Source organism: Mustela lutreola, chromosome 17 (genome assembly GCF_030435805.1).
Source record: "Mustela lutreola isolate mMusLut2 chromosome 17, mMusLut2.pri, whole genome shotgun sequence".
Taxonomy (NCBI): Eukaryota; Metazoa; Chordata; class Mammalia; order Carnivora; family Mustelidae; genus Mustela; species Mustela lutreola.
Genome location: NC_081306.1, coordinates 15,134,353 through 15,154,452, shown reverse-complemented (window position 1 = coordinate 15,154,452; position 20,100 = coordinate 15,134,353). Strand labels below are relative to the sequence as shown.

The following is a 20,100-nucleotide window of genomic DNA, read 5'->3' as shown; positions in this document are numbered from 1 at the left end:
GCGTGAGCAAAGCCCTCTGTCCGAGACTTACTTCGCGCGGCTGCAGAGTCAGATTGGGCGCGGAGAGACGGAAATACGTAAAGCGTATTCCGGTGACCGCGTAGACTTCGAAGGCAGCCGAATGGAGGAGGTGCCTCAGGGTGAGCGCGCGGAAGGGGCGTGGGTGGAGAGGCTGAAGGGACAGGAGCCACTCTAACTGTGACCTTGTGCTCGCGCAGGCTGTCCCGGGACCGGCAGCGCCCAGGCGGGCCGAGGGGCCTCATGTCAGGGCTGCCCCAACCAGCGGCTCTGCGCTTCCGGAGCCGGCGCCGCTCCCGACCCAGGTGAGGAAGGGGCAAGGCCTGAACCGGAAGTGAAGGGCGCCAGCCCGGAAGAGGTGGGACCCGGAGGCCTTTTAGGAGGAGGGGTGGGCCTAGAGGGGGCGGGCTGTGGAGAAGTCCGAAGAGTAGAGGGAAGTAGTGGGATGGGGCGGAGCCTGAAGGACCGGGGACTGACCTGCCAGTCTAAGGGAGGGCGTGTCTCAAGATTAGCTGGTCTAGGGGCGGGAGGGAAAGGGTGGGGCCAGAGGTTTGAGTGACAGCAGTAGTCCGTGGTCGGGGGGAAGGCAGCGTCCTAGGGAGTAGGGTATAGACTTTGAACTGGGGGTTGCTCTGGCTTATTGGCTTATTCTTGGGCAGCATTGTCTCCCCCCCCCTTTTTTTTTTAAGATTTTATTTATTTATTTGACAGAGATCACAAGTAGGCAGAGAGGGGGGAAGGGAAGCAGGCTCCCTGCTGAGCAGAGATTCCCCATTCTGGCTCGATCCCAGGACCCTGGGATCATGCCCTGAGCCGAAGGCAGAGGATTTAACCCACTGAGCCACCCAGGCGCCCGAAATTGTTTTTCTTTTGAGAAGGAGCATTTCTCCTGTTCATTTAACAGAAATACATCCTCACCTGCTAGGCACAGAGTGCTCTGTGCTGGGGATACAGTTGTGAATGAGAGAGAAGAGGTCGCTGCCCTAGTGGATGTTAGTTTAATAGGGGAGACCCCCCCACCATTAACCAGTGAGCAAGCATTAAATCATCGCAGCGATAAGTATGACGAAGGACACATTGGAGGGTGGGACAGACTCTGGGGATTTACCAAAAGGATCTTAAAAAGCAGGAGGCTGGGGCGCCTGGGTGGCTCAGTGGGTTAAGCCGCTGCCTTCCGCTCAGGTCATGATCTCAGGGTCCTGGGATCGAGTCCCGCATTGGCTCTCTGCTCAGCAGGGGGCCTGCCTCCCCTCCTCTCTCTCTGCCTGCTTCTCTGACTACTTGTGATCTCTGTCTGTCAAATTTATTTATTTATTTATTTATTTATTTATTTTGTCTGTCAAATTTAAAAAAAAAAAAAGAAAGAAAGAAAGAAAGAAAAGAAAGGAGGCTGAGAGAATCGTGAAGGAGTTCCAAGAGAGACTCGGGTTTGATTCCTGGTTCCCGCAAACAGTATGGCCTTGAGCAAGACTCCTAAAATCTCTGAGCCTCCATTCCCTTATCCAAAATGGGGCTCAGGGTGCCTGGCTGGCTCAGTCCATAGTGCATGTGACTCTTGATGTCAGGGTCATGAGTTCAAGCCCCACATTGGGCTTGGAACCAACTTCTTGTGTTGTTGTTGTTGTTGTTGTTTTAAGGTTTATTTATTCATTTGAGAGAGAGCGTGCTCACAAACAGGAGAGGGGCAGGGGGAGAGGAAGAGAATCCCAAGCAGACTCCCCACTGAATGTAGAGCCAGACCTGGGGCTTGATTCTAGGACCCTAGGATCATTGTCTGAGCTGAGCAGAAACCAAGAGTCTGATGCCCCTTGTAACCTACTTTTTAAATAAGGGACAGGGGCTCCCTGGTGGCGTAGTTGTCAAGCAGCTGCCTTTGGCTCGGGGTCCTTCTAACCCAGGGTCCTGGGATCCTGCTTGGTGGGAAGCCTGCTTCTCCCTCTGCCACTCCCCCTGCTTGTGTGCTCTCTCTCTCTCTCTCGCTGTCTCTCTCTTTGTCAAATAAATAAAATCTTTTAAAAAAAGTTTATAGGGGCACCTGGATGGCTCAGGGGGTTAAGCCTCTGCCTTCGGCTCAGGTCATGATCTCAGGGTCCTGGTTTCAAGCCCCGTATCCGGCTCTCTGCTCAGCGGGGAGCCTGCTTCCCCCCTCTCTCTGCCTGGCTCTCTGCCTACTTGTGATCTCTGTCTGTCAAATAAATAAATTAAATATTTTTTAAAAATTATAAATAAGGAGCAGGTAGAATAGTTACTTCATGGTGGTATTATAAGGAATTGAAGCGAGGTGAAATGTTGAGTGCACAGCAAGTGTATGATCTGTGATAGTTATCTGTGACTGGTCCTTATAAATTCCTGCTCTTTGTAAGGGATTCTCAACCTTCGCGCTATGGACATTTAGATCTGGATAATCCTTTGGGGTGGGGTGCTGTCCTGTGCATTCTTAGGCATTTTTTTTTTTAGGAATTATATGAGAGAGAGAACACGAGTAGGGGGAGGGGCAGAGGGACAGGAAGACCATCTCTAGCAGGCTCCATGCTGAGCAGAGCATGAAGCCCAACACAGGGCTCAATCTCATGACCAGAGCCGAAACCAAGAGTTGAACATTTAACCTACTGCGCCACCCAGGTGCCTGGCATTGTTAGACATTTAGCAGCATCTGTGGCCTCTACTCACTACATAACAGCAGCACCCCTTCTTGTGACAATCAAAGGCTCCCCAGGTGGATTTTGCCCCCAGGTTGGGAGCCATGACTCTGTGTGAAGCTCTTCTGAAGCTGGGAATATGGCTGTGAACATTTCAGACTGTCTGTATCCTCGTGGAGCTTGTGTTTTAGTAAGAGACAAGTAAACCAATAAACAAGAAAATTTCAGAGATGATGAGAACTTTATTTTCTTTGTAGTGCTTGTTATTGTCATTGACTAAGTGATATTTCATACACAGGCTCTTGAAATGTCCCCAAGGATTTAGCTCCTGCTGGTCCATTGAAAAAGTGACACTTGAAATTTAGTTCAGGGACTAAATCACCTGATTTGCTTTCTTTGCAGCTATAGAAGAAATCAAAGAAAAAATGAAGACTGTGAAACACAAAATCTTGGTATTATCTGGGAAAGGTGGCGTTGGAAAAAGCACATTCAGTGCCCACCTTGCCCATGGCCTAGCAGAGGATGAAAACACACAGGTGAGGCCTTGGGGAAAACTGGGAGAGCATCCTATATGAGGATGTGTGATGACTTCTGGAGAACTGATTGCTTAGACTAAATTGAATTAGTCTCTTGGGACTCTAGATCCTTGCAGAGAGGAGGAGGAAACGCGTGGCCGCTATGCAGTGAGATGAAATGTTTCCTTAGGTTCCCTACCTGTGACAATGGATAGCAGGTGTAGATTTCGTTTGGCATCGCTGATCATTTTGTTAAGTTCAGAGTTCTTCCTCTCAGTCCCTTTCTGCCTCTTTCTAAGCCAGAGGTCTGCAAACTATAGCCTATGGGCAAATTCAGCCCCTCTCTTGCCTTTTTACAGTCTATGAGCTAAGAATGATTTTTACGTCTATAAACAGTTGCTTTTGAATTGTTTTGTAGTGTCCTTGATTTTGCCCACAAAGTCTAAAATATAGATGATCTTTGAACAACATGGGTTTGAACCACATGGTTCCATTTATATGTGGATTTTTTAAAAAATATTTATTTATTTGACAGACAGAGATCACAAGGAGGCAGAGAGGCAGACAGAGAGAGAGGAGGAAGCAGGCTCCCCGCTGAGCAGAGAACCCGATGTGGGACTTGATCCCAGAACCCCGGGATTATGACCTGAGCCAAAGGCAGAGGCTTTAACCCACTGAGCCACCCAGGTGCCCCTGGATTTTTTTATAGTACTATAAATGTGTTTTCCTTATGATTTCTCTAAATAACATTTTTTCTGGAGGTTACTGTAGTATAAGTGTACAGTGTATAATACGCATGTGCAAATATGTACTACTCCTTTAGCAGCCCGTAAGACTTTCCAGTCAACAGTAGGCTATTAGTAGGTAAATTTTGGTAGAGTCAGTAGTTATACACGGATTTTCAGCTGCACAGGGGTTGCCCCTAACCTCCGCCTTGTTCAAAGGTCAAATATATTTTTGTTTGACTCTTGAGAAAGAAAACATTTGCCAGCCCCTGAACTGTGCCACTCGCTGGTACCCCAGCCCACACATGAGCACGAAAACTCCAGTTGCCCAGTAAAAGTTCAGCTGCTCTCTGGATTTCAGCTTTAATGAAAGGTATGGTATGATGAGGAAGAAATAACTTTTCACCACAAAGCTCGATTGGAAATTCCCAGTACCTGCGATTTTAAAAATACATTGAGTTATTCGTGGGACTCAGGATAATTTTGCAGACCTTAGAAAAGCGATCCCAGTATTCACGTTGATTACCACTTGATATACCTAATAAAACCATGGATACTGTGGTTTCTTCTTTTTTTTTTTAAACACAGAACATATTCCATCTTTGTTTTCCTTCCAAAATAAAATTTTGTTCAAAATTCCGGTGGAAAACATGTTTCCACGTCAGAACGGCTAGAGCAGCGTGCATGTCTCTTAGAATCCTGCTGTCCAATGGGTTGACGCCCGAAACGAGAGACCTGGCTGAGGACTTGGGTGCCGGCGCTGTGTGTGGCCTGGGTTAGAGAGCCTGGGCTCGCCAGATGGAGATCGCCACCTGCCCTCTTGCGACCCAGGACACTGTTCAGGGCCTGCAGAGGAGTTAGGAAAACCGTTGTGTGTGTTTTCATGTTGAAAGCTGTTTTTTCCCATTTCAGTTCTTCCTGTGGTCATCATGCCTTCTTCATACACTGACTTATTCCTGAGCGTTCATTTTCTTTTCATGCCTTTTGAACATTGAGTTATTTTTATATACGAAGGCTGAGGTTGAGATTTCTTTTCTAACTGATAAACGGCCTTTCACTGTTGTTTGACTTAAAAAAAAAAAAAAAAAGTGCTAAAAGGGACTGTAAAGGTACATTTAGCCTAGTGTTGAAATTTCACAACTGCCACACATTGTCCATTATATTTTAAAACTCCAAAAGCTGGATCAGTGTTGTATACCTATAGTGAATAAACCACTGTACGTAAGTAGGAAACACCACCATAAGATCTTGACATAAGGCTTGATACTTCTTCACAAAAAAGCCAGCTACAGCGCACAGAGGATCTAACCTGAACTGTAGGACACACAGGCCACTAAGACCCCATGCCAGTATCCGAGGACTCTAGGAATACAGTTTTCAAATCGCTGGATTAAGAAATTAAAATTTGCTTCAGGGCTGGGCACACCTCTTGTGTGAAGAGCCAGATGGTGAATAATTTAGGTGTTGTTGGCCCTGCGGTTTCTATGGCAACTGTTCATTCCTGCCCTCAAACAGGAAAGCAGCCATAGGCAGTCTGTAAACAAACTTGGCTATGTTCTAACGCAATTTTACTGTCACTGATGTTTGAATTTCACGTAATTTTAACATCATGAAATAGACTTTCTGAAATGTCCAAAGCACCCCGCCAGCCTTCTAAAAGTGTAATAACCATTCTTACCTTGTGGGCTGAACAAAAACAGGTACCAGGCTGGGTTTGGCCCGCAGGTTGTAGTTCACTGGTCCCTAGTTTGGTTGGTAGCACCAGAAACACTGGTGCCGGCTAGGGTAGTGCATCTTTGGAGCAAGACTGAAACCTTGGGCAAGGCCCAGCCTTCTCGGGAGGGAAGAGGCTGGAAGATGCTCAGCGTTCCTCTCGCGCACCCAGGCTCTGAATTCTCCCTTATTCCTCATTTCTGTTCTGAGCATTTTAGAATGCTGGCCTGCCAGTGGCTGTGGTGGGCTTCTCTGAAATCTGACATCCACCCTCGGAGATGTGCTCTAGGGAATCTGGGACAAGGGAAGGAAGCCAGGGAGGGTCCCCTGGGCTTAGAGAAGGCAGCCTCTGGCCTGTGGTGGGGACGGATGGAAAGTGTTTGTGGCGGGCAGTCTGGTGGGGCTTCTCCGGTGAAGGGGGCCCGAGGAGGGGGCTGGGCCAGACCGGGGAGGCTTTGAAGGACTTGCTAAGGCATCTGGAAAGCAGAGAGGCAGGGTTGGAGCATTGCTTGAGGAGCCTCAAAATGACCATCAGCCGAGTGTGTGATTGGGTGTCATTAGAGGGGACAGGAAGCCAGGTGGGAGACGGTTTTCGGGTCTCTGTGAGCAGCCATGAGGGCCCAGATGAGGGCAGTGGGTGTAACAAGTGCCAGGGGACAAATGAGGCCGGAGTCTGATGTCTTCTGCGTAGTAAGTGTTCAATTAATGTCTGTGATAGCAGCCGATGTTCCTTTACCCACTAACTGCAACGCCGGGAGCAGGGTGATTATTTCTGCTTTAGTGCCGGGCTTGTGGCCCACCCCCACCAACTACAGTGCTGAGCAGGTGCAAGTCCACTGACTGATCTGCTCTGTTAACCATCTCCTGACATTTGAGGGTCAAATGCGTATTGGCCAGTTGGTTAGCCAAAAACTGATTATTTCTCTGAGACAGTATCCATACCATCCAGAGTGTTCTTTGCTTTTAGAAGCCGTCAGGCATATTTTATTTTGTGTGTGCATTAATTTTTTTTTTATTTAAAATCAACTAATTAACATAGCGTATTACTAGTTTCAGGGTAGAATTTAGTGAGTCACCAGTTGCCTCCAACACCCAGTGCTCGTTACTTGCAATGTCTTAATCGCCATAGCCCAGGTACATCCCCCCCCACCCGACTGCCCCCCAGCAACCTTCACTTGTTTCCTAGAGTTACAAGTCTCCCTCTCTGATTTCATCTTAACTCATTTTTCCTTCCCTTCCCCTATATCCCTCTGTTTTGTTTTTTTTTTTCTTAAGCAGCCCTCTGAAGATGGGCTTTAACCAGGCCAGAAGCAAGTAACCCCTTGGAAATAGCTGTTTATGTAAAATTGTGCTTTTATATAATTCTGTTGTGACGTAGTTGCCTGGATTTGGCAAGTGAAGGAAAATGCACCGTCCAGTATGGAAATCAGGCTAGAGAAGCTGGATTTGTTTATGTGGTGGTGGCTTACCAAAAAAAAAAAAAAAAAAGTCCACACCGAGAAAAGTGTATTTCCTCCAAGATCCCACTCGTGACTGGGAACGACCCTGTCTCCAGAGGGTGCGGGATAGTGACAGACAGTAGACCCTGAGTCTGGCTGATCACTCTCGGTTAGCACACATTTCTTCCTTGCCTAAATTCAGGAGGGAAACTCCTGGTCCCTTTCCTGTCTGCTGTCCGGTGGAAGCCCATCCCTGCCTCTGAGCAGGGCTCTTCTGCTCAAGGCAGGCATGTGTCCAGCAGCTCGTTAGCAAAGGGCATGAGCCAAGAGGGAGCAGAATTGGGAACCTCCTCCCTGGTTCACAGGCAGGTCGGGCATGTGTGAGTTGTGGGGAGGGGAGCAGGACACCGGAACTGGGAGACACCGCAGACTCACGTCCTGCTTCTCCATGGGAGAAACAGGGGCACCAGCTCCCATGAGTGACCAGGAGGTCATCCTGCCTTAGGAGCTATAGCACGCCTTGCAGATAACAGGTCTGCTTTGGGGGCTTCCGGACTGAAGTGTTTGAGGCTCATCTCTGGGGCTAATAGACTTTGGAGCTGGAAGGGGCCTGATGGTCTCCTGAACGTTTGTTTGACAGAAGCCATTTGTATGAGGTGACACAGCCTTGGAGTGCCAAGAGTCACCTCCCAGGACCTCTTCTTAAGGGGGAGTTTGGGTGTGCTGGGTATGGGAAAGTTGTGGATCCTGACAGTATCCTGTTCCACCAGTCTCTGGCTGGGAGAGAGGTGTGGCGAAGTCTGCTTGTCTCATCAGGGTTCTAGCACCTTCCCCAGAGGCCCTGGTAGGATTTCCTCAGGCACGTTTCTCTGCTCAGGTTCTCTAGCCTGAGCAGAAAGGGAGTCCAGTTGGATGGATATTAAGGTAGGGACAGGTTCAACAAGAAGTCTGAAAGGGACAGGACACAGAGCCCCTCAGGGATCTGAATAGCAGGGCCATTCACAGCCTTTTTGGGTACCGCCAGGGGCATGAGTGCCATGATATGTTTCCTCCCTCCTTGAGTCATTTCACTCAAGACTCACCCCCTTGGGGAGTTTAGTTCCTTGAAACATTAAATTGTTCCCGGAAGAAAGGGCACAGAGACAGAGTGGCTAGAAACCGAAAGTACTGTGAAGTCTGTTAGGGTCATAGTAATGGTGTAGTTTCCTGAATCGTGAGCCTCCGAGATAGAGTGTTTGTGCATCATTAACACACACCGGCCTTGCCTTGCGGTGACGGCATCTTTCTGGTGCTTTCTTCAGCTGGTCCAGCAGAGGGCGGGGGAGGCAAGCGGCTGGTCTCAGGATGAACAGTCTTCGTGATCACGGGTGTGAGGAAGCAGGAGGTAGGGGTTTGCAGGGGCCTGTGAAGCGGGAAGCAAGAAACCAATTCAGGGCAAGTTAAAAAGTTACCCAGACGTGCTGCACTTTGGATGCTTAGTATCTGACCTTTCAGGATGAATATTAACTCTGCTCTTCAAATGGCTCCCAGAGACTGTCTCAGACCTTCTCATTTATCACCCCAAGAAAGCAGGGTGTTTGGGGTGGAAGGAGTGGAGGTTGCACAGATCACCAGCAAAGAGCTTTTCTAGACTTCCTTCTTATTTTAGAAGTTGAGGCTAAGCCATCATTAACTTTCGGGATCACAGCACAGTGGGGCTCGGTCAGAGCTTGGTGGGAGTTTCCACTTGGGCCCTCCTCTCTAGTCCTCCTGGGCTAACGGAAGGAGCCCTGGTGGGGGAGTTGCCAGAACTCGGGCTAGGTCCTGGCTCTGCCGCTTGCTTACTGAACGCATCCCTGGGCCTCTCCAACCTCCATTCCCTCTTCTGGAAAGCTGGGATCACAATACCCGCCCCCCAGGCCCGTGGTAAAGGCCATGGTAAAGGCCAAATAGATGGTGGCTAGGCCCCAGAGTTAGGCTAGACATGGGGGGTGGGGACCAAGACTCTACTCGGTCCTCATTTGACTCTATTTCTTTCCATCTTCTTCCCTTCGTCATTTCCTCCTTCCTCCTTCCCCACTGGTGCACATCTGGAAGATTGTACATTCAGTTGCATCACTGTTCTGGTCTCTTCTTTTTTCCCAGGTCGCTCTTCTGGACATTGATATATGTGGGCCGTCAATTCCCAAGATAATGGGCTTGGAAGGAGAACAGGTAATAAATCTAGGAGGAACCGCAGGAAAGTATTCTCACGGCATGCCGTGACCCCGGACTGCAGTCCCACACAGAGGGGTCGGCAGAGCCATGCGTTTTTACACGGCCATGCTGAACCCAGATGCACATTCAAGCAGTCTGTCTGTCTGCCTCAGCGGCCGCTGTGACCTTAGAGGACTGAGACTATCTGTCAAGTGCGCCTGCGCCATTTGAGAACCCTCAGTTTCAGTGCCTTCTCAGAGGGGAAGGGAAACAGCAAGTAAAATGTGGAAGTAGGGCACAGAGACGTCGTGATGCCTGGGAAAGCTAGACCAGTCCTTGCCAGGTGTCTGTACTCTGGAAACGAGGGAATGTTTTTGCCCCTGTTGTCACCCCTGGGGAACTGAGACTGTGAGTGGCAGAGTGACACGGGTTGGGGACATGGCTGCAGCACCACAGCAGTCCACGCAGGTGCTGGCCACCCCCTCCTGTGGCAAGAAGCTGTTCTGGAAAGGGACCCCCTCAAAGACAGTGCACTGAAATGGGGCTGGAGGGCTAGGATGTTCCCAGGGTGTCAGACGGGCTCATTCTCGATGTGATTGCCAGGCCCTGCTGGGTTGGGGTACAGTGGTGAACGAGGCAAATGAAGCCCCGGCCCTGGGGGACAGTAGAGGACGAAGCCTGGGTAAGGGGATGGGGCGAGTCAGGGTGCAGCCAAGGGCACCCTGCTGTGGAGAGTGGGCGAGGAGCCTTCAGGATGGCGCAAGTACAGGATGGCGGAAGCAGGTGTGTCCTTCACACAGTGACTAGTGGCAGAGGGACAAAGGGAGGGGACAGGAGCCAGAAGCAGACAGTCTGGGCCTGTGGACTCTGCTCGGGGCTTGGGATATGCTGCCCAGGATGCTGGGAAAGGCGTGAGGCCGTTGGGGGTGGAGGCCAAGCTGCAGGGCGCACGTCTGCCCGCGCACCCATTGGTAGCAGGCCCCGTGGTGCGCACCCACTGCACAGCTGGGCTTGCTGGCCTGCGGGCTCTGGGCACCCACCACGCCATCCACGAGGTTTCTGTCAGTACTGACGGTTCGCACGGTGCAAGAGAGCACAAGTTCTGCCGTTTTGTTCTCCTGCACTATGGCTCGTTTCATTTCTCCGTCTTCCAGGCCTGCCCCTGTGGAGAACAAGTTTCCATAGGCATGAAGGGTGGCTGTCGTTAAGAGCTGGGTGAACTAGGTGCCGAGGACTGAGCGCACCGCTGGGGTGATGAGCGTGGCCTCAGCGTGCAGGCGCCGTGTCACCGTGACGTCCCTCCGAGACGGAGGCAGCGTTGCACGTTAACTGTACTGGAATTTGCGAAGTACATAAAAATCAAGAAGACCTTAAAGCCGGGCACCCAAGTCAACGTGTTCTAGGGTTGCATTTCTGTGAGGTGTCCAGAGCAGGCACATCTGTGGACACAGAGCAGAGATGGGGGTCACCTAGGATGGTGGGTGGCACGGGGGACATGGAAGGATTGGGCGTGACCGTCACGGGGCATAAGGTAGCTTCCTGGAGTGATGAAAACGTTCTTCAGCCGACTGGTGGTGGGTGCCCAGCTCTGGCAATAGCCTGAAAGCCACGGATGTGTATGCTTTGAACAGGAGACTGGTGTAGTATGTGAATTAGGCCTCTGTAGGGCTGTTGAGAAAAGAAAACGGGTTCTGTTTCAGCTTTGGGGTTGCTGTAAGGCCCATGTGCTAAGACCAATGTGTACTTGGCATATGAGTCAGTTCTAGTCTCAGGATGAGGGGGCAGCATGGGGCAGGATGCTGGCTATTACCGAGCACCTACTGGAAGGACAGCATCTGAATCTCGGGGGGGCCCTGTGGGCTTCCTGTTGCCCCCGCCCTCGGGAGGTGCAGCAGACTGGCGCAGACGCTCCCCCGGGGCAGGGTCTGGTCCCCCTGGTTCACTGAAGCCAACACCTTCACTCCCGGACGTGCACCGAGGCAGCCTGCCCCGTTTGCTCAGCAACCCCCGCCCGATTCCTGCCCTGCTTATAATACACGTTACACCCCAAATTCTGTATGAGCTCGGCCAAGCTTGCTTCCCTGCCTGGACTCATCTAAGCATTTCAGAAAAACCCAGCCCGAGGCATGGCGGGGTGGGGGGCGGGTAGGAAACACAGCTTCTGTTAACCCACGGCCTCACCCCAGCTGCTGACTCTCAGAACTGAGTGGTGGCATTTAAAACGATGAACTGTGTTATAAAATCGTCTTCCTAACGCGTAGATCTGAGTGCGTTAGAACCATGTCCACAGTGCCTCATTTCTTACCGGCACACGTCGGTGTTTGTGTCTCTGCAGGTTCACCAGAGTGGCTCGGGCTGGTCTCCAGTGGTGAGTTTTCACATCTTTGCCTTATTTGCCAGGCAGTGTGCCCTGGGCCATGTGTTCAGAACGGACACGGTTTGGGCATGCAGCAGGTCCTCAGCCCAGCTGTTTATCTGTCAGCAAGTATTGACTGGGCCACTCTTCTAGACTCAGGGAACACAGGTAAGATCAGGGATTGGCAAAGCATTTCTATAAAGCGTCAGACAGTACGTATTTTCACTGTTATGGGCCACACGCTATCCCATTATAGTGGGAAGGTCATCGTACATGAACGAATGAGTGGCTCTATTCCAGTAAAACGTTCTAGGAAACGCGGAGGTGGGCCAGGTTTGGCCACAGGTTGCCAGCCTAGGCCAGGACAGCCAAGGACATGCTTGGGCCGCGCTTCCCGCACTGCCGCACGTGGCCCCACGGCACCCCGTGCAGGTCCCCCAGGATGGTAGCCCTTCTTCCCCCACAATGATTTGTGGAATCAAAAAATGTATAGACCCAGTGATCCCAGGGTCATTTTGTTCTCAAAACAGCTTTTTCAATCTGAGCTCCGATAAACGACAAGGAAGTGCCCTGTGCTGTGGTTTTAAGTGTTCTCTGCTTCATCCTCTCCAGTTCGTGGAAGACAACCTCGGGGTGATGTCGGTCGGTTTCCTGCTCAGCAGTCCTGATGACGCCGTCATCTGGAGGGGACCAAAAAAAAATGGTTTGCCCCTCTGCTTTCTCTCTGCAAGCACAGTCTTCTGAGAGCAGAACTACTTTAGGTTTCCTTTGCACCGTCTCCCGTCACGGTGGCAACGGTCCTCTGCCGGGCTTTCCGGAGCATCGCGGTGAAGCATCCGGTTGCCTCTGCACTGGCTGGAGAGAGCTAATAGAAGTAGCCAGGGAGCTAACAGACGCTGTTTTATCATTTGTAACATCTATGGCGACTTTCTGTCTTTGAAGGCTAGGTAACCCTCAGGCTGTTTCACTGTGGTTTCACAGTATTTTGCAGCAGGAAGCATGTGAGGTAACTAGCAGGGTGGTTGAGCAGGAGGCTTTAAGAGAAGCAGGAAGGAGTGGCCCTTACCGGGAAGGGTTGCTCGGCCTTGGCACCGTTGCTGTTGGGGGCCAGGCAGTCCTTGGTTACGGGAGGGCAGGACTGTGCTCCAGGCTGCAGGATGCTGGCCGCACCCCTGCCTCTACCGTCTGGATGCCAGTGCCTCCCCCCCATCCCCCCCAGTCATGACGGTGACACGTCTCCATCGTCAAAGCCACTGCTGACAGACAGCACAGGCCGGGGGCCCGTGAGAATCCAAAAGTGCCTGAGGGGCTGTAGGTCCGGAGAAGGGAGAGCCGAGGCCTCAGTGGCTCTCTGGCGCACTCTCTGCAGGCATGATCAAGCAGTTCCTCCGTGACGTGGACTGGGGAGAGCTGGACTACCTCATCGTGGACACCCCGCCCGGCACGTCGGACGAACACCTGTCGGTCGTGCAGTACCTGTCGGCGGCGCGCCTCGACGGGGCCGTGATCATCACCACGCCTCAGGTGAGCGGGTGCCTGGGGGCCGCTGGCACCGGACTCGGCCGCATCGGAGGTTTGTCTCTGGGACCCAGGCATTTGCTGTTCACAAATAAGCATTCCACAGTTCTTTCTGTCCCCAGGTGAAAGCCGCAGTGGCTCACAGTGGCCTTTCCCGTTTCCCTCACAAAGCCAGCGAGACCCCTGTGCTGTTAGAATCCAGCTTGTCCCTCGTGGTCCTGTCACCCTGACTGTGCTCACGCAGCAGTCCCCGCGGCCTGCGTGCTGCTTCCTTGCGCCTTGCCTGGCTTCCCGTAGAGCCAGCCTGGGGTATAGACCGATTTCTGGAGAAGCCGCTGTGGTCCTGGCCCCTTCTCCAGCAGTGCCTGCCCCGGGGACCTGGAGGCCGTGCTGCGCCCAGACTGAGGAGAGCGCAGGGGTGTCCTCTGGAGTGAATCCAGCAGTGAACAAACGCAGTCAGGTCTGCAACAGGCTTTACTGTCGTTGCCAAGAAAGTAATAGATTATTCCGTTTAACCGGACCTTCTTGTCACAATACTCTTCTCCACTCCTAAGAAAAAAAGGCACATGAGGCTTTAGTCTGTCCGTGGATCAGTCCGTCCCACCCTCAGGCCTCACCAGACCTTCACAGACCACCAGCGTGCCAGGCAGCAGGGGAGAAACAGGCCGGCTCTCCCTCACGGCCCCCTGTGCCTCCCTGTGCGGCTCACAGAGGAAGGGGGCTGCTGGACGCAGGCACACATGGCGCTCCAACCTGTGACAGACACCAGGGGCCACGTTAAGGTGCCCGGGTCAGCAAGTGCTGGCACAGGATGTGTCTGACCGCACTCTGGTGCCCTGTGGAGAGGGTCTTGGGGTCACGGGGAAGGGCAGGACACCACTTAAGTGGCGAGAGGTGAGGAGCACCTGGCCCAGCGGGTGGTAGTGAAGATGGACTTCACAGTGGTTTTGAGTTTTTACCAGCAGTGTGGTCATGGGTGGGTCCCAGCCACGTTACCTGGCAGGAAGACAGTCTGTCTGGAACGGAGCACTGTGATGTGGGATGTCGCTGGTGGGGAGGTTTATGGGTGTGGGGGCAAGGGGCACACGGGAACTCTGGCTGCTGGGTTTTGCTGTGAGCGTAGAACCACTCTAAAATCGCTGTTAAGAAACAGCGACAATGCAGATGGTGCAAAGATGGCCTCCCCGGAGCCACATTTATTGTGAAACCGAGCATGACGTCCCCTTTGGGGTCTGGAGGGAAACAGACTGAGCAGTTGCTGGCTCTTCTCCAGGAAGCCGTGGGAAGACGCTCGGCATTTGTGTCCTCTTTGTGTGGAACTTCTCTGGAGACTGTGACTTAACAGTAGGGTCACCCACCTGCTCAGAGTCCTTCACGGCTGCGGGCACAGGCAGGCGGCTCTCTTTGGGGGTCCTTTTTGCCAAAGCAGGCCCTTTTCTTATAGGACCACTAAGGAGAGAACCGCAGAGTTGCTGTGACCAGTTGAAACCAGCTTATTTTCTAGCTAAATGCCTTTTTGTCTATACCTCAGTCTCAAAGGGACTGAGAACCAAATGTATGCCGCAGGAGAGGCTGTTTGAAGCCTTGAGCCTTTGGGAGCCCGGTTACTTGACAACAGCAAGCTAGGAATAGTGTGTCTGTGACTCCATGACCTGGGGGAAGGTAGAGAAGATTCCAAGCCAGGAGGCTACACTACTTATCACTGTAAAAGGAGGTTTTAGAGTTCAGAGGTGAATTTTATCTGAATATGGGAATATTCCTTATTCTCTTTTTGTCCATAAAGTTGTGGTTATAATAGTCTAGATCAGAGGTTAGCAAATTTTTTCAATAAAGGGTCAGATAGTGAGTATTTTACCCTTTGTGAACCACACTGCCTCTGTTCCAAACACTTCCTTGTTCCACTGTAGGACAAAAGCAGGCCCTGATAACATGTAGAGGAAAGGGCGTGGCTATGTCCAGAAGTTTATTTAGAAAAAAAAAAAGTAAGGGCACCTCCGTGGCTTAGCTAAGCATCCAACTCTAGGTTTTGGTTCAGGTCATGAACTCAGGTCATAAGATCAAGGCCTGGGTCAGGCTCCATGCTCAGTGTGGAGTCTGCTTGAGTTTCTCCCCCTCACGCATCCCGCCACCCCCCACACACTCTGTTTCTGCTCCCATATCTAAATCTGAACAAAAATAAAAATAGACGTCCAGATTGGGCCCACAGGCCATACTTTCCTATCCCCCAGTCTAGAAAATACTGCACAGTTTGGCTCAGTGTAGTATATTGATGAGAAAAATAGAATGTGGGGATATTGTAAAAGGTCACTTTTCTGTGCATTAATTGTAAGTTTGCTATCTGGCCGTTCACGTTTATCCTCTTAGGGTTTGGGGGAAATAGCCCCTAGGATAGGGCTCAGCCCATGAATGGGACTAGAGAGATATTTGCTGAACTAGTCTCCGAGGCTGTATGGGGAACCCAGTGCATCTCACCGGCCATCCCTGCAACCGCACAAACGTTCTTTCTTCCACTTTGACCTTGAAACAAACGGTCTTTTGAACCTTGACAGGAGGTGTCCCTCCAGGATGTCCGGAAGGAGATCAGCTTCTGCCACAAGGTGAAGGTGCCCATCATCGGAGTGGTGGAGAACATGAGCGTCTTCGTCTGCCCCAAGTGCAAGGTGGGGGCGCGGCCGCCTGGGGCGCAGCCGATGGGTCCCTTCCTCCGTGGAGAAGGGAAGCCTGGAAGGGGGTCTCTGGGACACTGTTTCTGCTTTTCCCCATCATTTGGGGAAGTGGAATCACAAAAAACTCTATTGCTGATTTAATGAAATTTCTTCTGGTGGTTAACGTTTCACATTCAAACAGCCATTTTTTTTTTCTAATTTGCTTTAAAATGTGGTCCATTTTTAACGACTCTGAAACAAAATCCTAATTCTTCCCCTTTTGACTTGCCTCCCAGAAAGAATCTCAGATATTCCCCCCAACAACGGGGGGTGCGGAGGTCATGTGCCAGGATCTGAAGATCCCGCTCCTCGGGAAAGTGCCTCTGGACCCACACATAGGTGGGTGAGTCCGTTGCCAGACGGGGCCTTCACAGCCCGCTCAGCCACCGCGGACACGGTTCTGGGCAGGGGAGCAGCAGACAAGGACCCCACGCACAGGAGCTCCCCTGCAGCCCAGAGAGACCATAAGCTGTGCCGGCATGTTGCCCTGGGAGCGAGCAGCCCTCAGTGTGAGGGGCATGTGGGGTGGGTCCTGGAAGGTGGGGTGCAGATGGCTCAGGGATGTGCTGGGAGGTCCCAGGGTAGGATTTCAGCAAGGAGAAGGGACAGGAGGTGGAAATAACAGGCAAGTATGCTGGTGTCCCGTCTCAGACAGGAATTGGCTTCTGAGGTGAAATTCATGAACAGAGTTAGCCTTGAAAACCCCTTAGGAAGACATCCTACCTCCCGGGAGGTCCAGCCCGGTGCAGACGGCCCTGTGTGTCTCGGCAGTAGAGGGGAGCCTTGGCCTGCTTACAGAGGCCCCGTTGCATGAAAAATGCTCCCTTTTCAGTACCAGAGTCCCCAGGTCCTCTCCAGATGCTGCACGGGTGGCAGCAAGGCTGTGGGAGGAGGTGCTATAGACCCTGTCCCCATTCTGTGTTCACTCTCGGGTGTCAGCTGCTGGGTGGCAGGGTCAGGAGGGCCAACCCCCACTCCTTAAAGGACACCTGCCTCTAAATTGTTGTTTCCCTGAGGTAGAGTTCAACTTGCTTAAGGTAGCCAAGCAGAAGTGGTGGGACAGTAAGGTCCGCTGCAGGGCCTGGGCCACAGAGAAGCCCGGGGAGCAGCCTGGAAGGTGGGCTGGAGCCCGGGTGTGGGCGGCTTTGCAGCCAAGCCTGGGAGCTGGGCCTTCAGGGGTTAGGAAGTGGGAAACCGAGTCGGAGCAAGGGCACGGGGGTGAGTGCCGAGAGGGAGGCCTCCAAGCGGCCCTGCCGGGGAACGGGGGTTAGGAGGCCTGGGCCTTGGCAGGGAGGAGGGACACAGTGAGCGGGAAGATGACGGGAGTTTTGATGGGTGAGGAGAAGGCCGGCAGTTGTTCGAACCATCTAGAAGATGGGGACCTCTGTCAGAAAGTGACCACAGGACCCAGTGTTGAGAGGAGCGCTAGGTTCCCCCTCGCATGCTGGGTCTCGAGGCAGGGGAGGCCCATTGCCGGGGGCCTATAGAAAGGGAGGGCCTAGAGCATGATGTGGGGGTGCGGCCTAGGGGGGCCATGTGGGGACGAGCAGCTGCCGGAGCACCCTGGCTCCCAGCAGATCCGGAGAGCCTTCCTCACGTGTGCTCCCCCAGCCCGAAGCACTGCCCTGCTCCGTGCTTTCCCACATGAGACACGGACAGCCCGCTGCTGCTTAGCAAGGGTACGAACCCCCGGCAGATGAACCTGTGTGTGCTGACCAGACGGGGTGCTGAGTCTGCCTGCATTCTCCCTGCAGGCGAGGGAGCAGGCGTCTCCTGCGCAGAGGCCGCTCGAGGCAGGAGGACACACAGGAGGGGTGCGATGGGGTGGCCAGAGGCATCCAGGCACACTCTATGCCGTCAGCCTCTGGGTGTGCGGCTGCCTGCAGGTCCCTAGGACAGGAGTGGCGGGCAGGAGATTGGGGGACGCCTGGCAGGGAATGGAAGGAGAGAGGAAGCGGGGCTGGCGGAGGGGGAGGAGGGTGTGCCCTCCTGCCTGGCTCCAGCTTCGGCCAGGTTTTTCTTTTTAGGGCCATTTTTCACAAAAAAGCCAAGATTTGAGCACTTCGCGGTAGATGATAGCAAAGCTGCGGGCCCCGAGTGCAGCTGCGCTCAGTCCCAAGCCCAGCGAACGAGGTGCCTTCTAGCGGGCAGGCCTCGGGACAAGTCACGAGGCCTCAAGCCTCACTTCTCGCTGCAATCACGAGGCCTCCCCAGACCTAGTCCAGTCGTCCAGCATATTCCCAGGGTAGCCTGGGCTCTGCCTCTGCTGCCCCCTTCTCCTTGTTCTTGGTTTTGCTCTTTGAGGGGACAGCTGGCCTTGCCAGGACCCTCCAGAGGTTGGGGAGCAGAACCGCTGACCTGCTTCTGTCACCGTGCTGAGCAGGGCGCCGGGGGCTCCGCTGAGGCTCAGGGGCACGCGGAGTGGAGGGAGGAGCAGAGGGAGGAGGGACGACAGCACCAGGCGAGGCGGTCTCGTCCCACGCGGGTCTTCGTGTCCCATTCATCTCGTGCGAGTCCTCTGCTTCGCTCTTCGCTACAGGGCAGAGGGGCTCAGGGTCTCCATGTCCCAGGCCCCAAAGAGCCCCTGCTTCACCTTGCCACTATTTTCTTCACAAATTTTTTTTTCATTTCTCTAAGGTAAGAGTTGCGACAAAGGACAGTCTTTCCTGATGGACGCGCCAGCTTCTGCAGCCGCTCTAGCCTATAGAAGTATCATTCAAAGTACGTGTGCCCGCGAGTCCCTTGGGTCCAGAGGGCTGCCCGGCTAGGTGCGAAGGTCCCACTCAAGCCATTTGTGGGTCATCAGGCTCACCGCTGCTCGGCCGCGGCTGGAGACAGTAGTGCTCGTGGGGGCTGGAATGACCCCTCAGCCCAGGAAGCCAGGCATCTTTGAGAAAGCCGTTGAGGGGACAGAAAAGAAAGAGAAAAAGAAAGGGCGGGGGGGAGAAGGGAGAGAGAAACAAAGGAGGGAAAGGAAGAGGGAAGGAAGGAAAAATAAAACCACCACGTGCAGGCCTGGAGCGTGCTGGGGAGTGGCCCGCGGGGGCCCGGCCGGCATTTTAAGGCCACTGGAGTAGAGCAGGTCATTGAAGCTGTCAGCTGGTGGGCTGTGACAAGTTCCTTTTGCCCAGGAAAACGGTGTCCAGGGCGGATACCAGCATGCCGGGCATCTTGATCTGTGGAATGCGCCCACGTAAGGTCTCCAGCTGTGCACTGAGGCCCGTGGACAGAGTCAGGGCATCGGCAGAAACAGGGCCTTTGGGGGAGTGGAGCCATTGGGGGGTTCAGCCCTCGCCCGCGGAGGCAGGGCTGCCGTAGAGACGGGCACAGCCTCACTGCTTCTGTGTTGTCTCCTGGTCCAGAGATCCAGGAGTTCTGTGGTCACCATCAGCCCAAAGAAGAGCACCTCGTTGGTTCCTGAGACACGAGCTGCACGTGGAGCGCAGCCTGAGCAGCCCGGGGACAGAGCGGGGGTCTTGGGCAGAAAAGGACCAGACTCTGGTAGGGCGTGAAGTCATTTTTGCAGACACTTTAATCATATTATTTGTATACTTTTACACATATATATAAAGGCATTCTTTACAAACACGCTGTCTTAAGAATAAAAATGTCTCCTCAAACCTCTCCCCAAGGCCTGCTTCCGGAAAACGGACAGCTGGTTGGTCAGGGAGTTCTTCTCTGCTGGAAGCTTGCGGAAGGACAACCTCTTGCTTAAGCCACTGCGGCCTCAAGAGAGACGCCTAAAAAAGAAGCATCTCAAAATCCAGTCATGGTTTCAAATAACACGGTCCAAATGCCGCTGCTTTAGATTGAGGGGAAAATGCAACCAGCCCCGAAGAGCCCTTCAGTCACCCCTGTAGACAGAACAGGGGGGCCAGGCCCGTGCCCCATGCGCTAAGGTGCGTTCACTGTCCAATAATTTCTGCCGTCCTATGAGACCGTTTACAGAGTTGGTTTTTTTTTTTTTTCCCCATTACATAAGAGAGACCGACATAAACTCCAGAATTCTCGCTGTGAGGAGATGCACAAGAACTGACACCAAGGGGGTGGGGGAGAGGTAACTGCCATTTTCCAGCTCCCGCTGGGCATCCTGGAAGGATGGGCACATCCCTCCGTTCGCTCCCTCTCCCCTCATTCGCATCCCCCCGCCTCTGGCCTGCACCCGTGGTGGAGTCTGTGTGTGTGCCATGTGAAGAAGGGGAGGGGGTCCTGGAAGCCGGGGGTTAGGCCCAGCGGCCAGACCCGTCCGGCTAGCTCCCTCCTCACTGTGCACCCTAGCCGCCCCGCACAGCGGAGC

General features: G+C 53.0%; 2 protein-coding genes across 4 annotated transcripts in view; one reads left to right on the top strand and one right to left on the bottom strand.

Annotated features, from left to right (window-relative positions):
* Positions 1-64: 64 nt before the first annotated feature.
* On the top strand, positions 65-19,739 carry NUBP1 (NUBP iron-sulfur cluster assembly factor 1, cytosolic). Of its 2 annotated transcripts, XR_009349374.1 has the most exons (12): positions 65-140; positions 219-323; positions 3,060-3,193; positions 9,174-9,242; positions 11,560-11,592; positions 12,193-12,283; positions 12,950-13,104; positions 15,648-15,758; positions 16,040-16,142; positions 18,441-18,524; positions 19,166-19,304; positions 19,436-19,739. XR_009349374.1 is itself a non-coding variant. In XM_059155298.1 (11 exons), the coding sequence occupies exons 1-11, from the start codon at positions 122-124 to the stop codon at positions 19,222-19,224; spliced, it is 963 nt and encodes a 320-aa protein (XP_059011281.1). In that variant the 5' UTR covers positions 65-121; the 3' UTR covers positions 19,225-19,391. The 2 variants fall into 2 exon arrangements, 1 of the variants encoding a protein (XP_059011281.1); XM_059155298.1 differs by lacking the exon at positions 19,436-19,739 and having other exon boundaries at positions 19,166-19,391.
* Positions 19,318-20,100, bottom strand: part of TVP23A (trans-golgi network vesicle protein 23 homolog A) — a 33,594-nt gene continuing 32,811 nt past the window's right edge. For both annotated transcript variants that reach the window (XM_059155299.1, XM_059155300.1), the window contains one exon: positions 19,318-19,543. In XM_059155299.1, the coding sequence (XP_059011282.1) occupies positions 19,358-19,543 (186 nt within the window). In that variant the 3' untranslated portion in view covers positions 19,318-19,357. The remainder of the gene's footprint in view (positions 19,544-20,100) is intronic.

Bases quoted from the DNA above. Each gene is read 5' to 3' on its own strand.
- NUBP1 (XM_059155298.1), top strand. The intron at 3,194-9,173 runs GTGAGGCCTTGG...CTTTTTTCCCAG, and splicing joins CAGAGGATGAAAACACACAG to GTCGCTCTTCTGGACATTGA. The intron at 13,105-15,647 runs GTGAGCGGGTGC...GAACCTTGACAG, and splicing joins TGATCATCACCACGCCTCAG to GAGGTGTCCCTCCAGGATGT.